General features: G+C 49.3%; 1 protein-coding gene across 5 annotated transcripts; it reads left to right on the top strand.

The window, feature by feature from the left end:
- Positions 1-272: 272 nt before the first annotated feature.
- Positions 273-11,998, top strand: HOXA3 (homeobox A3). 5 transcript variants are annotated; one of them, XM_066567881.1, is made up of 3 exons: positions 273-287; positions 7,200-7,674; positions 9,112-9,881. In XM_066567881.1, exons 2-3 carry the CDS (start codon positions 7,203-7,205, stop codon positions 9,879-9,881), a joined length of 1,242 nt encoding a protein of 413 aa, XP_066423978.1. In that variant the 5' UTR covers positions 273-287; positions 7,200-7,202. The 5 variants fall into 5 exon arrangements, with proteins under 5 accessions (XP_066423978.1, XP_066423907.1, XP_066423830.1 ...); XM_066567810.1 differs by lacking the exon at positions 273-287 and having other exon boundaries at positions 7,203-7,454; positions 7,497-7,668; XM_066567733.1 differs by lacking the exon at positions 273-287 and having other exon boundaries at positions 7,203-7,454; positions 7,497-7,674.

The raw sequence follows: 11,998 nt of genomic DNA, 5'->3' as shown, positions 1-11,998 counted from the left end.
ATGGCCAGCTGCCTCCGCTACAGCCCCTCGATTGCCATTTTACCATTATTTATGACCGGCTGGAGATGGGAAGCCTCTTTTATTGCCGTGTTTGAATATTGCCCCCCTTAATTTTATTCTATTATTTTATTTGTGCGTTTGTGTGTTTATTTATTTATGTATTTGGGCAAGTAGGAGAAAGCGATGTGGGGGGTGTGTGATGCTCCTCTGTCGGGGTCGTGCTCGAGTGTGCGGCGGCGGTTGTTGTTTTATGGGTGTTTGCTCGGCCGCTGCCGCTCCGTAAATCGATGACTGTGCGATCGTGCTGCCATTTTATTTATGATGCTTTAGTGGTACTTTGTTTATTGTGCGAGGAGCGCTGCATGAGTGCTCAGCTCTATGGCAAAGCTTCCCCTTCCCAAATGAGCCAAGGCGCTCCTCTTTATTTCTCCGCGGTGAGAAGGAGCTGAACCAAGAGTCAGCCACGGCTTCTAACAATAAATCAGCCTTGAAAATGTGGAGGTTTATTCTGCCTCTCTGAATGGGGATCTGGAAAGAGAGAATTAAAAGGAGAGAAATGGAAAGTATCTTCTAGGAGAACAGATACTAGCTCTAAATTAATATCCATGCCGTCGCATACATAAATATAGATATATCCATATATATAAATATCTAAGTATTTGTGTATACTTATCAATGTGAATGCATAGATATAAATGCACATTAAATTACAAAAATGAAGGATTACTTGGCTATCCAAAGAGGACAAAATGCTAAATGAAACCCTGTTTCCCCGGTCTGCCCCGGCTTTGGGAAAGGTTGGAGCCCTGGGACTCGCTTTCCTCCAGTTTGTTCCATGTCTCTCGCTTATTCCTGTTGAGCCATTTTGTGTCCAGTTACGCGCTGTTTGTAATTACTCGTCTTCTAAGGGGTCAGAAAGAGAGGGAGAGAGGGAGAAGAGCGAACGATGGTAAAAACTCCTCTGAGAGCACAAAAAAAAGGTTATTTCCACTCGGAGCTATTCGCGGCCATTCTGCAGAGACCTTCAGGGTGATGTTTGGGATGGTCTCACGTTTCCCTGCTCTTTAAAGCGACTCCCGAAGCAGAACTGACCCAAATAAATTTTATTGCCCCTTCTCGCCACACTGAAGCACTTCTCTCTCTTCAGCAAGAGAAGGAGAGCTCTTTTGCTCCCATGTGTGTGTCTAAAAACCAACACTGGCGTTGCCGTATTTTGAAATGGGCCAAAATGCGCCTCAAAAATAAAATCCAAGGTTTAATTGCAGCTAAATTACTTGGCAGTCTTTCCTCTGATTTACGACCCAGTTTGGATGCATATTGACCCAGTTAAAACGCTCATAAATAATACAGTCCTGCTCTAGAGTAAAAGAAAGCAAGAAGAGTTCTGGAGGAAAGGAGGATTTCGGCGAGTTCTGTAAATAACTTCAGTCTGTTGAGCAAATAGCAAAGAGTGGGTTGCCTCTCTAGTGTTAGAAAATATAAACAACAATTTAGATTGACCACGGCTTAGCTTCGATTGTCCAGTCCTTCTCTAATTCAGCTGATATCCCCTTCTAACTCTAACGACTGGGACAAGCACCACTTTCAGGACTGGCCCCCTTGTCCCTCAACTCCCTGCCTTGCTATTTCATCTCTGGGAGCTGCCCCAGAAGCAGCCCTGAATTATGGTGCTGCCTCCTTCCATTTCGGGGCATCCAAGGACAAGGCGTTTTACAGGCATTATTTTATTCGGAAAATAGTAATTCGGGGGAGGTGGGGGGAGGGAGGGGAGGGAGTGCCACGGAGTGGGACTCTTCGGGGAGAAAAGGCAGGTCATTTCTGACTCAGAAATCAGCCCCAAACACTGCCCGTCCCCCCCCGAGCTGAGCCCTATCTCTCTCCGTGGAATGAAGCAGAAAGAAAATATTCGGCCTCTGGGAGGGAAAGGCAGATAAAAGCAGCGGGGATCTGTGCGTTGGGACACTTATCCCGACATCATAGGAGACATAAAAAAAAATAATCATCTTCTCATGTTTAAAATTGCCTCTTTGGGGAGAGGGGGGGGGCGTGGGGAAATGGGACTAATTGGAGAAATCTCGCAAAATACTCTTTGCAGGCAGTCAGATGAATGGAAGAAACACTTCCATATTCCTATGAACCACTTCGGTTCTCACGATTAAAATCCTTACATATCCTTTCATTAAAAAAAAAAAAAAAACTCCCCCCGCTTCCCGTTCCCCGTTCTTAAATACAGACATTTAGTCAGAAAATCCCTCTGGAGACGGCTCCCAAGTTGAAACGCGCTCCTAGGAAAAACTCGCCCGGCTTTCGGCGGGGCCCCCCAAACCGGCAGGCTCCCCGGTGTCCGCAGGTTTCGGCAATCCCCGTCTTTTCTCTCCCTGTCCAAATCCTCCTCGCCAGTCCGGGGGGCTCCGTCGGGGCGCAGCGCTGCCTCTCTCAGTATTTGGCCGGGCAAGTGGGCGAATGGCAGATCAGCAGTTTCAGAAGAAAGTGTGGGGTTGATTATTGACTAAAAAGACTTTTTTTTTTTTCTTCCAAAGCAACATTCACAGGATTGTTTGAAGCAAAACGCATACGAAGGATTTTTGCCTCTTCTCTCCTCCTACGCTGGCCGCTTCCCCTTTCATGTGGTGCCTTCTCACTTATGCCATAAGGAGCAAGTGTTTTCTGTTTTAGTGCTCTGTTTACAGCTTTGGTGCACGAAGTCATAAATCTTGCATAGCCATAAATGACAAAAACCATTGGTATGCGTAAGAGGCCACCCCAGCCTTATAGTGCTTTTTATTTCTCGCTTCCCTCTCGCTTTGTTTGTGTTTAAAGATGACGCTGGGTTCCCTCGTGCTTTAAACGGACTAGTTATATTTATAATGCCTTAATTAACGAAGTAACGTCAAGTTTACACCTAGATTTTATTCGCAGGCTCCGCTTCATGCTCGGAGCCCCGAGCCCCGTTACCGCCTGCCACACGGGCAGGATCCGCAACTTTGTTTAAGTTCGCGTTCGCACGGTCGCCGCCGTGTTTCTGGTGCGGGAAACCGGGGGGACACCACCACCCCCAAAGCCCGTGGCGCTGAGGAAAGAGGCCAGCGCCTTCCTCGGCTGTGCCGTGGAAAGAAGGCGAAGGCGAGCCGAGAGGCGCCGGGCCCGCGTCCACGCGAGGCTCGCACACACGCGTCCCCACGGGGTGCTGCGGGCACCCCGACCCGTCTGTGCAGCACATGTGCGTGCGTGAGCGTCTCTGTGCCCGTCCCGGGCGCTGGGGATATTTGAGGGGGGCAGGGGGGTGTCTGTGTGTACATCTGTGTGTGTGTGCGCTCACGCATGCATGAGTTAATAATTAGTAACTCTAATGATTTCCAGCGTGGCTCTGAAAGCATTGCCCAGAGCGGGGATCCTGGTGGGCTTCGGTTGGCTCTCCGGACCCAGCCCCGGCTCTGCGGGCTTTGCTCCCCTCCCCGGGGCTCAGCCGGGGCTGTGCGGGGCTCCCGGCCGTGGGGAGCGACACAGGGGCTATTCTGCAGCTGCCCCCCAAGCCCACCGGTAAGAGGGACAAACTCAAACCCCCACAGCAGCACCCTGGAGGCTGGTGAGAGCGACCCTTTGTGAGCGCCGTTTGTCTTCATTAGCATAATTTTCCTGGACTTCGGTGACGCCCGGGTGCGGGGGGGCCGCACTCCTTCACTGCCGTGCTCCTGCGCTCCCTCCCCAGCCCCCACCCTGCCCCAAGCTTCCCCAGGCGGCCGCCTTTCTTTCTTCCTTCCTTTTTTTTTTTTTTATATTTTCCTATTTTCCCCGCTCCAACTCCCCCCCCCCCACCCCCCACCCCCCTCCTTCCCTCTTTCTCCTTCCCTTCCCAGAGCAGCCCTGGGAAACATCCCCGTCCTCCGTGCCCCGCGCAGGGGGAGCACGGTACGCCGAGGACCGGCTCGGGGTAGGGTGCGCAGCTGGAAGCGTCAGGGGAGCGGGGTAGGCGGGTGTGCGGAGCAATCGACCCCATCCCGTGCGGGGCAGGACTCGCCCCTCTCGGCCGGGGGGTGCCGGCTGCAGATGAGCTGAGCCGGTGCCCACCCCGCGGCCGCAGGGATCGAGCTGGGGCAGACAGCCCCTGCTCTCTGGGTTGTGTCGCCTCCAAAAAAAAAAAAAAAAAAAAAAAGAGAGGGAGAGGGAGAGAGGGAGAGAGAGAGAGAGAGAGAGAGCATGCTGGCTTCCGCCTCAGTCGTCAGAAGTTAAGGTAAGCAGGCCACAAATACGCTGCTATCAGTCGTGAATGGCGGAGTTTATGTCCCAGTGATTTATGACCGTAGACTTAAATGTCGGTTCAAGAAGAGTTCACAAGCTGGGGCTTCCTTCCAGGCAGTGACTGATACCCTTACACTTCGTGTTCAGGCAGCTCTCTCTCCTCTCTTCCCCCCACCCCCCACCTTCCCTCAACTTTGTCTTTATCTTTCAGGAAATCTTTCAGGGGGGCTGCCTGGTTTTTCGTCCTAGAGTCAGAGTTTGGGGCTCGGTTGGGAGTTACAGGGTAGAGATCTGGTGTGCTTGGGAAGGGGGAAGCGCAGGGAAGGACAGGGTAGGAGAGAGCTGAAGTGGGGAGTGGGGGAAACCAAGCGGACTTGCCTTCCCAAGCAATTTTCATCTGCTGTTTCTGGGCTGTCTGGGTGGGGGAGAGAAGTTGGTAAAGTGCAGAGCCGTGTATTGCACAGACCGAGACGGAGCCGATAAAACAGGCATTGGAAAGATTGGGGGCCCATTTGTGTTTGTAAGACCTGCCTTTTTGTCTTCGAAGGGGAGAGGAGAGCTCTTCCCATCCCAGGCACCGGCTGGGGTGGTGAATCCACATCCTCTCCCCTTTCCCGTTAGGACCCTACCGGGATCGTTTTCGTTCTTAATCCCGCTATTCCCACTTTTTCCTGGAATGACCGGGCGCTCCTCAGGTTACCCCCGCTTCTCTATAACTTTGTAGGAAGTGATTAACTTGGCGAACTCAAGCTCGGGATCTGATTTTTTTTTTTTTTTTTTTTTACTTGCTGGCAGAGAGCCGAAGCTCCAATAATATTTTGCCTTCCAAGTAAAGTTGCCTATTGTCTGCAGGCCGGCAGCTGCGGGAGCAGAGCACCCCGCATCCTCGCTCCGCGCTGCCCGTCCTGCCAGCGCCACAAAACTTCGCAGCGGCCGAAGGAAGGTGAAAGATTTGGTGTCGCGGTCATGAAAGGCGGGTGCCTTTGTGAAATCACCGCTGGCTGATTGTTTCCTCCTTCTCCTCTGGTAGTGGTGTCTGTAGTCTCTCTTTCAAAGGAATTGAGAAAAATCACACCAGGCCTCGATAGCACAGGCAAGGAGAGGCGAGGAGCTGGATATTGTGTATGTGCCTCAGATCTCCATTGGCTTATTAGCTTAATAGCATCCAAAGAGCTTGATTAGCGCAATAACAGGGTAACCGCCCTGCTGTAGGTGTGTTACCTTCATTTTGTTACGATCTAACAAAGGGAATACTGTTTTCTAAGAACTTGTATAACTTGAAAGGCGTAGAATGAGCTCGTTTGGTGCTTGTGTTGTGTAAGGCTTTTCGCCCCTAAGCATTTGTCCTCGTTAGATGTTTTGGGGGGAAAATACCCAGCTGCTGAAGTACAGGGAAAGTGGTAAAAGGAAGGAGGCCCTTCTCTGATCGGAAAAGACGTGGTTATTTGCCAGCAAGGGGTTAGGAGGACGGTGAGAAACACACTTCAGTTTCTGAGAACAATGTGAGTGCGTGTGGAAACACCTCCTAGATCGGAGGTTATGCACAGGTCTCCTCTCTCATTAATACGGGCGATTCTTTAATTGGTTATTTTCAAGCAGGTGACGAGTAGACTTTAATTTGGGCGGGGGGCGGGTGGGGGATCCCAGTAATAAAGGAGGATGGGTGACCAAAAAAAAAAAAAAAAAAAAAAAAAGAAGGGTGGGGGGGAAGGGATTCGCCCGGGCAGGAGAAGCATTCTCTGAGTTTGTGTCCACCCTCTCCCCAGCCAAGTGACCCTCATACATCAAATTACATAGCAGTTTCCAAGACAGAACCTATTATCGCTAAGTTGGAAGGAAAGTTCAAGCCGTGGTCATGGAGATGAACGCTGGTTTTTCAGGTTTCTGGTGTGTTTTTTTCCCCCAATCCATCATGTTTTAACAGGTAGGATCTGGCTGATTCCACGAAAAGTTAGTGTCTTGAAAATAACTGCTGAAAAAAACAAACCAACGACCGCCCCTGCTGGCCTCTCTGGAGGGGCTTTGAGCGGCGCCGGGCGCAGTTGAGGCCGGACCCACTCGCGAGTGGGAGGCAGGCTCGGGGGCTCCGTGGAACTGCCCGAGCCGCGCTCCAGGACCGAGCGGGAGCCGCTGCGGGCGGCGGGCGGCGGGCGGGGCTCGCCCTGGCAGAATCCACTGCTGCCAGGGTGCGTGACCTGGGCGGCTCGGGGCGGTGTGCGGGCACGGAGGGGAGAAGGTGCTGGCTTGGTTTATTTTCCTATCGAGTATTTTATAGACAAGCCAAAATCCATCACTTGGGGCCGGGGTGTTTAAATATCCCCGCCTAGGAAACCTTTCCACCCTGCTCCTGCCCCCTGCCACACGTAGACAGGAACCATCTCATATATTTCTTTGAAGTTGTATGAAGAGCCGTAACCAGGAGAGAAAGGCTAAAAATAAAACAACGCTGGTTAAAGGAGAGGGTTTGATCTTAGAGTTGGACTGAAGTAATAGCCCAGCCCCTTTGCATTACCAATTCCTCGATCACCCTTATCTCAGAGACTGGTATTAAAACAGCCTCTTGGTGATAAACGATCAACCCGCTTGCTCTGTTCCTTAACAAGAAAGAAATAATTATAAAAAAACAAACCTAGAAAGCCTCTATCCCGGTGCAGCAAAGCACATATTTGTAGCTGCCAGTAAATCCAGGCAGCTTTTATATCGAAATGCTCCACGCCTGAGGCCAAGTCATGCTGCTAAATATTGCTGACCACTTTTTCTTTTATGGCTTTCATGTCACTTAGCTATTGAAAGTAAGATGGATTTGTACCATTTCTTCACCCTGCTCTGCTCTCCCCACACCCCAGGTCTGCCCGGAGAGGCCATTGGAGGAAGAGCGCCACGTGACAGAGGGGTGCCAATGTTATTCTCCAAGGGTGTCAAGACCCTGTCAGTTTGCGAAATAAATATTGGGAAACAACGAAATGCAAAAAGCGACCTACTACGACAGCTCTGCAATCTATGGTGCCTACCCCTACCAAGGAGCAAATGGTTTCACTTATAATGCGAGTCAGCAGCAATATCCTCCATCTTCATCACTTGTGGAAACTGAGTACCACCGCCCCGCGTGCTCCCTCCAGTCCCCCGGCAGCTCTGTGTCCCACCACAAGGCCAATGACATCAGTGAGAGTTGCATGAGGACCCTCCCCAGCCAGACTCTCCAGCCCCCCAGCCTCGCTGACCCACAGGCTCCACCGCAGCCGCCTCCAGCCCAGCAGTCACAGCCTCCACCTCCGACCTCCACCTCACCATCTCAAAATGCCAGCAGCAACCCTGCCCCGGCCAACCCCACCAAGAGCCCAGCTCTTAACTCACCCACCGTGTCCAAACAGATATTCCCATGGATGAAAGAGTCTCGGCAAAACACAAAGCAGAAAAACAGCAGTTCCAGTTCAGGTATGAAACGTGCTCCCCTCTCCCTGGGTACTCCTGGGCTGACTGTGCATCCGGTGGGGAGGAGGGCTGTCTTACCCACCTTCACTTCAGGGAGGGTGGGGGCTTTTTTACCCTCTGAGTTGACCCCATGAAACTTTTGGAAAGGGCTTGCCATCACTCAGCTTATTCACTGAGGGGAGCTTGGTGAAAAAAACACCCCATACAAAACTTTCCCAGCCTTGCAGAAGGGATCTGAACTGACTTTGCTTCCTAGTGGCAGAACCACTTGTGCCCTCCAGCATCTATCACATTTCTTAGGTAATCCCCCCTTCAGTAAATCATGTCAGTGTGGAGCAGCCCAGGCCTTAAGCCAGGGGCTTGTCCCGAGTACTTTGTTGGCATGGTGCTGTTAGATTAATAAGACAGTGACCTATCTCTGCTGAAGTGTAACGGGAATAAAATAGCTCATAATCATGTGCAGGCAGGATCAATGCCCTGCATGCAGTCAGAACCTCTTCCTATTTTAATAAGCTGATTGGCAAAGTTACAAGCCTGGTAAACAAAAATCATTCAGGAGTGCTATAAACTTCAGCCCATAAAACATTATTTGAGGGATGGAATTGTATATCAACACTTTTATTACTCAAGGAAACCCAAACTGATAACACCAGTGCTAGCTCCAAAGCCCAGAAGTCAGGTTATTCTGATTTCTTCCTCTTTTTTGCTTAAATGTGCCTTGGAAATAGAGTTCAAAACTTTAGCAAATGTTTTGCTGGTCTGCTTTTTAAAGCTGTGGTAAGACTGCTGTTTTCAACCTTCCATATCATGTATTTATTTAATTAAAAAGCAGTGAGATTTAGATATATCTCCATGCCTATACGCAAGCCTAGCTACTGTATGTTCTTCTTTATACATATTATACTTCCCCATCACTACCATATGTTCATGCAATATACCAGACATGATAAAAAAATCCACTATACTGATAATTCTATATTTATATGTTAAAAATTTTGTATTGTAGATATCTAGCTTTCAGGCATTTGTAGCTGATGTATATATATAAAATATACATATATATATATGGAGAACAGCTATTTCCTGAAGACTCTGATCCCACTATGTCAGCACAGGTTCAGTTTCAGCGCTTCTAAACCTCACTGTTTCCCTGAACCTTCCTTGCTCCTCTTTACCAAGCTGGAGATAGGTTGGATGCTGTCATTCTTAGAGGAAGCGAGTGTACTCATACAGTGACACTAATGAGGTCAAGGCACTCTTTCGAGGCTTGGAGCTTGGCACAACTGAGCTCATGCCTTGGGGGAGTACTCGTTGCACGCATGGGCATCCATCTTGCCTTTGGGAGCTGAAGTCTCCAGGTGCTGGTGTTGTTGGCCATTTTCTCATGTTGCCATGTGTAGGTTTGCCATGCTGATTGTGTTCTTTGTGTGATTTACATAGGTGAGAGTTGTGCTGGTGATAAAAGCCCTCCAGGGCAAGCCTCCTCTAAGCGAGCCCGTACAGCTTACACAAGTGCCCAGCTGGTAGAACTGGAAAAGGAGTTCCACTTCAATAGGTACCTTTGCAGGCCACGAAGGGTAGAAATGGCTAATTTGCTCAATCTCACAGAAAGACAGATCAAAATCTGGTTTCAAAACCGCAGAATGAAATACAAAAAGGATCAAAAGGGAAAGGGTATGATGACCTCTTCAGGAGGACAGTCCCCAAGCAGAAGCCCCGTCCCTCCAGCTGCTGGGGGATATCTAAACTCTATGCATTCTTTAGTAAACAGTGTCCCCTACGAACCCCAGTCGCCTCCACCATTTAACAAGCCTCATCAAAACACCTATGGCATCCCTGCATCGTATACTGCTCCTCTTAATAATTGCCCACCTCCTCAAAAGAGATACACGGGGACAGCAGCTGTGACACCTGAATATGATACTCATCCTCTTCAAGGCAACGGTTATGGGAATCCACATATACAGGGAAGCCCCGTCTATGTAGGGGGCAACTACGTGGAGACCATGACCAATTCTGGGCCTTCCATCTTTGGTCTAACTCATCTCCCTCATCCTCCCTCTGCCAACATGGACTACAGCGGGGCTGGGCCAATGGCCAACAATCACCACCATGGACCTTGTGATCCACATCCAACATACACAGACCTTACCGCTCACCATCCTTCTCAGGGAAGAATTCAGGAAGCGCCCAAACTCACTCATCTGTAAGAGACAGGAGTCACTAAGAGGAACAGCAAGCCCCCAAGTTTTGGAAAGTACTCATCCCTTCCCTTCTCTCTCCTCCCCCCAACATGTGCCCTCCCCTTCCCTTCTCGTTTCTTTTGTTCGTTTTGGTTTGTTTTGTTTCCTTTCGTAAAAGCGTTTTCTAGTTTATGTGACGTAGCAATATTTGTTGCTTGAATTGCTCTATAGTTTCACTAGTGGATATTTATCTTCTTGAACTGTAGCCTTGTGTCTCACTTTGGGAGTATGCAGAGGCTTTATACTTTACCTTCTACACTTTTATCAAAACAGGGTATATGAACAAATTTTCTATAAAAGGAATTCTTAAATGTGAATTTGTTCGTACATGATTGATCCCACGGGGAAGCAATTTTTTTTATTGCACTTCTTTTAAATAGCAAGAAAGACATCAAAAGCGCTTGGACAGGGACTTCCTGGACAATTATTGATACGTGTAAGTCTTTCAATGTGTGTATGCTGGTGAACATTCAGATTTATTTATATTTTTTTTTTCGCAAACATTGAATAATCTAAGTGTTTAAAATTTTATTTATCCCCATTTGTTCATATTTATATATATATAAAAAATCTGTACCCTGAATATTCAGGAGGCCATATATTAGATGGCATATCGGCACGTGTTAGAAATATCATTTGAAAGGAAACTATTAACTCCTTTTATTAAAAATAGTGATAATAATGATGATGACGATGCAATAAAATCTGGGAAAAAAGATCGCGGTTTGAATACTTTATGCTTGTAACATCCAGCTAGGCAAAAAGTGTGTGAAGCTGAAAAGGCTAGATTTGTTTTGAAAGTTATACATTCCTTGCTGCTCACGTTCTGGAAAAAAAAAATAAAGTTTTTATTCTGAATAATAAAGAGTTAAGGACATGTTCTTCGCAGCGCAGGGGAATGGATAGCCCTTCATGACGTGGGGAGCTAGGAAACTCGTCTGTAAACTTACACGAGGGTCTGCTCACCCGAAGGGCCCGGCGATGCCTTTTCAGCATTTCATAGGCAGGGAGAGAGATTTTTCTTTTCCCTTCTCTCTCCTTCCTGTTTTGGTTTTTTTTTTTTCCCTTTCTTCCAGCAGGGTTTCAGGGCCCGTGGCCGCCGCCTCCTCCCGCACCCGCTGCGCGGTGCCCGGCGGGCGCGGATCGCCCCCTCCCCGCGGGGTCCGGAGGGGGATCGGCCGCGGAGCAGCGCCGGGAGCACAGCCGGGGGTGTGGATGTGGGTGTACGAGCGTGCGTGGGAAGCACAGGCAGCGGTGCTCAGGATAAAGCCATAAAGCCCCGCGTGGGTGCGGACGCGGAGGGGGCTCCCGGTGGCGGGGCTGAGCCGGAGCCCCGCCAGCCCGGGGGAGCAGCGTGGGGAGCGGGGTCCGGCCGGACCGCGAATGCGCTGGGGGTGGATGCGCGCACTGCTGCTCCTTCCTCTCGCCAGCCCCGCCGTTTTCCCCTTTTCCTTTAAGAAGTGGAATTTATCTTTCCCTTTCCCTATTTTTTCCTCGAATTATTATTTTTAAAAAATATTTTACTGGGGCTGATTTCATTTTTGTTGAGGCGCCTTTCCTCTCACGGCAGCATGAAGGTGTGGGGGAGGGGAGCGCTGTGTTCCGTTTCTTCCCGCGGGGGGGGTGTGGATGTGTGTGCGGGTGTGTTTGTGTCGGGGGGCGAGGGGGCGACACGGTACGGTAGAAGGGCGACGGTCCCGGCCCCAAACCGGCACCCGTAGGGGTCCCCGGTCCGAATCGGCTCGAGGTAGAATGGAGAAACCCACAAGCTTGTGCTTAAATCCGATTTTTCTTCCTTTCAGGCAAAATGTCCGTAATTTTTAGATTGAAACTTGAAAGATAAATCAAAACGGACCTTAATAGACTAGGTAAAATATACCCCTGCACGTTTATAAAGACATATTCCTGTGCTGTGTAGATAATAACGCACGCTGTTCACCATCTGTATCTTTTAGAGCACAGAAAAAAAATGTCGCCATTTTGGTCTCATGCTGAAATATTATTAATCTTTGGGCTTTACCTTGTTCCCAGAACCATTCTTGCCTGATGCTGAAACATTGTCATGCATCCGTGAATCTATATAG

Source organism: Molothrus aeneus, chromosome 1 (genome assembly GCF_037042795.1).
Source record: "Molothrus aeneus isolate 106 chromosome 1, BPBGC_Maene_1.0, whole genome shotgun sequence".
Lineage (NCBI taxonomy): Eukaryota > Metazoa > Chordata > Aves > Passeriformes > Icteridae > Molothrus > Molothrus aeneus.
Note: the sequence above shows the minus strand (reverse complement) of the source record. Positions and strands in the feature narration are given on the sequence as shown.

Coding starts and splice junctions, on each gene's coding strand:
- HOXA3 (XM_066567881.1), top strand. CDS start 7,203: ATGCAAAAAGCGACCTACTACGACAGCTCTGCAATCTATGGTGCCTAC. Junction 7,675..9,111: donor AAACAGCAGTTCCAGTTCAG/GTATGAAACGTG, acceptor TGATTTACATAG/GTGAGAGTTGTGCTGGTGAT.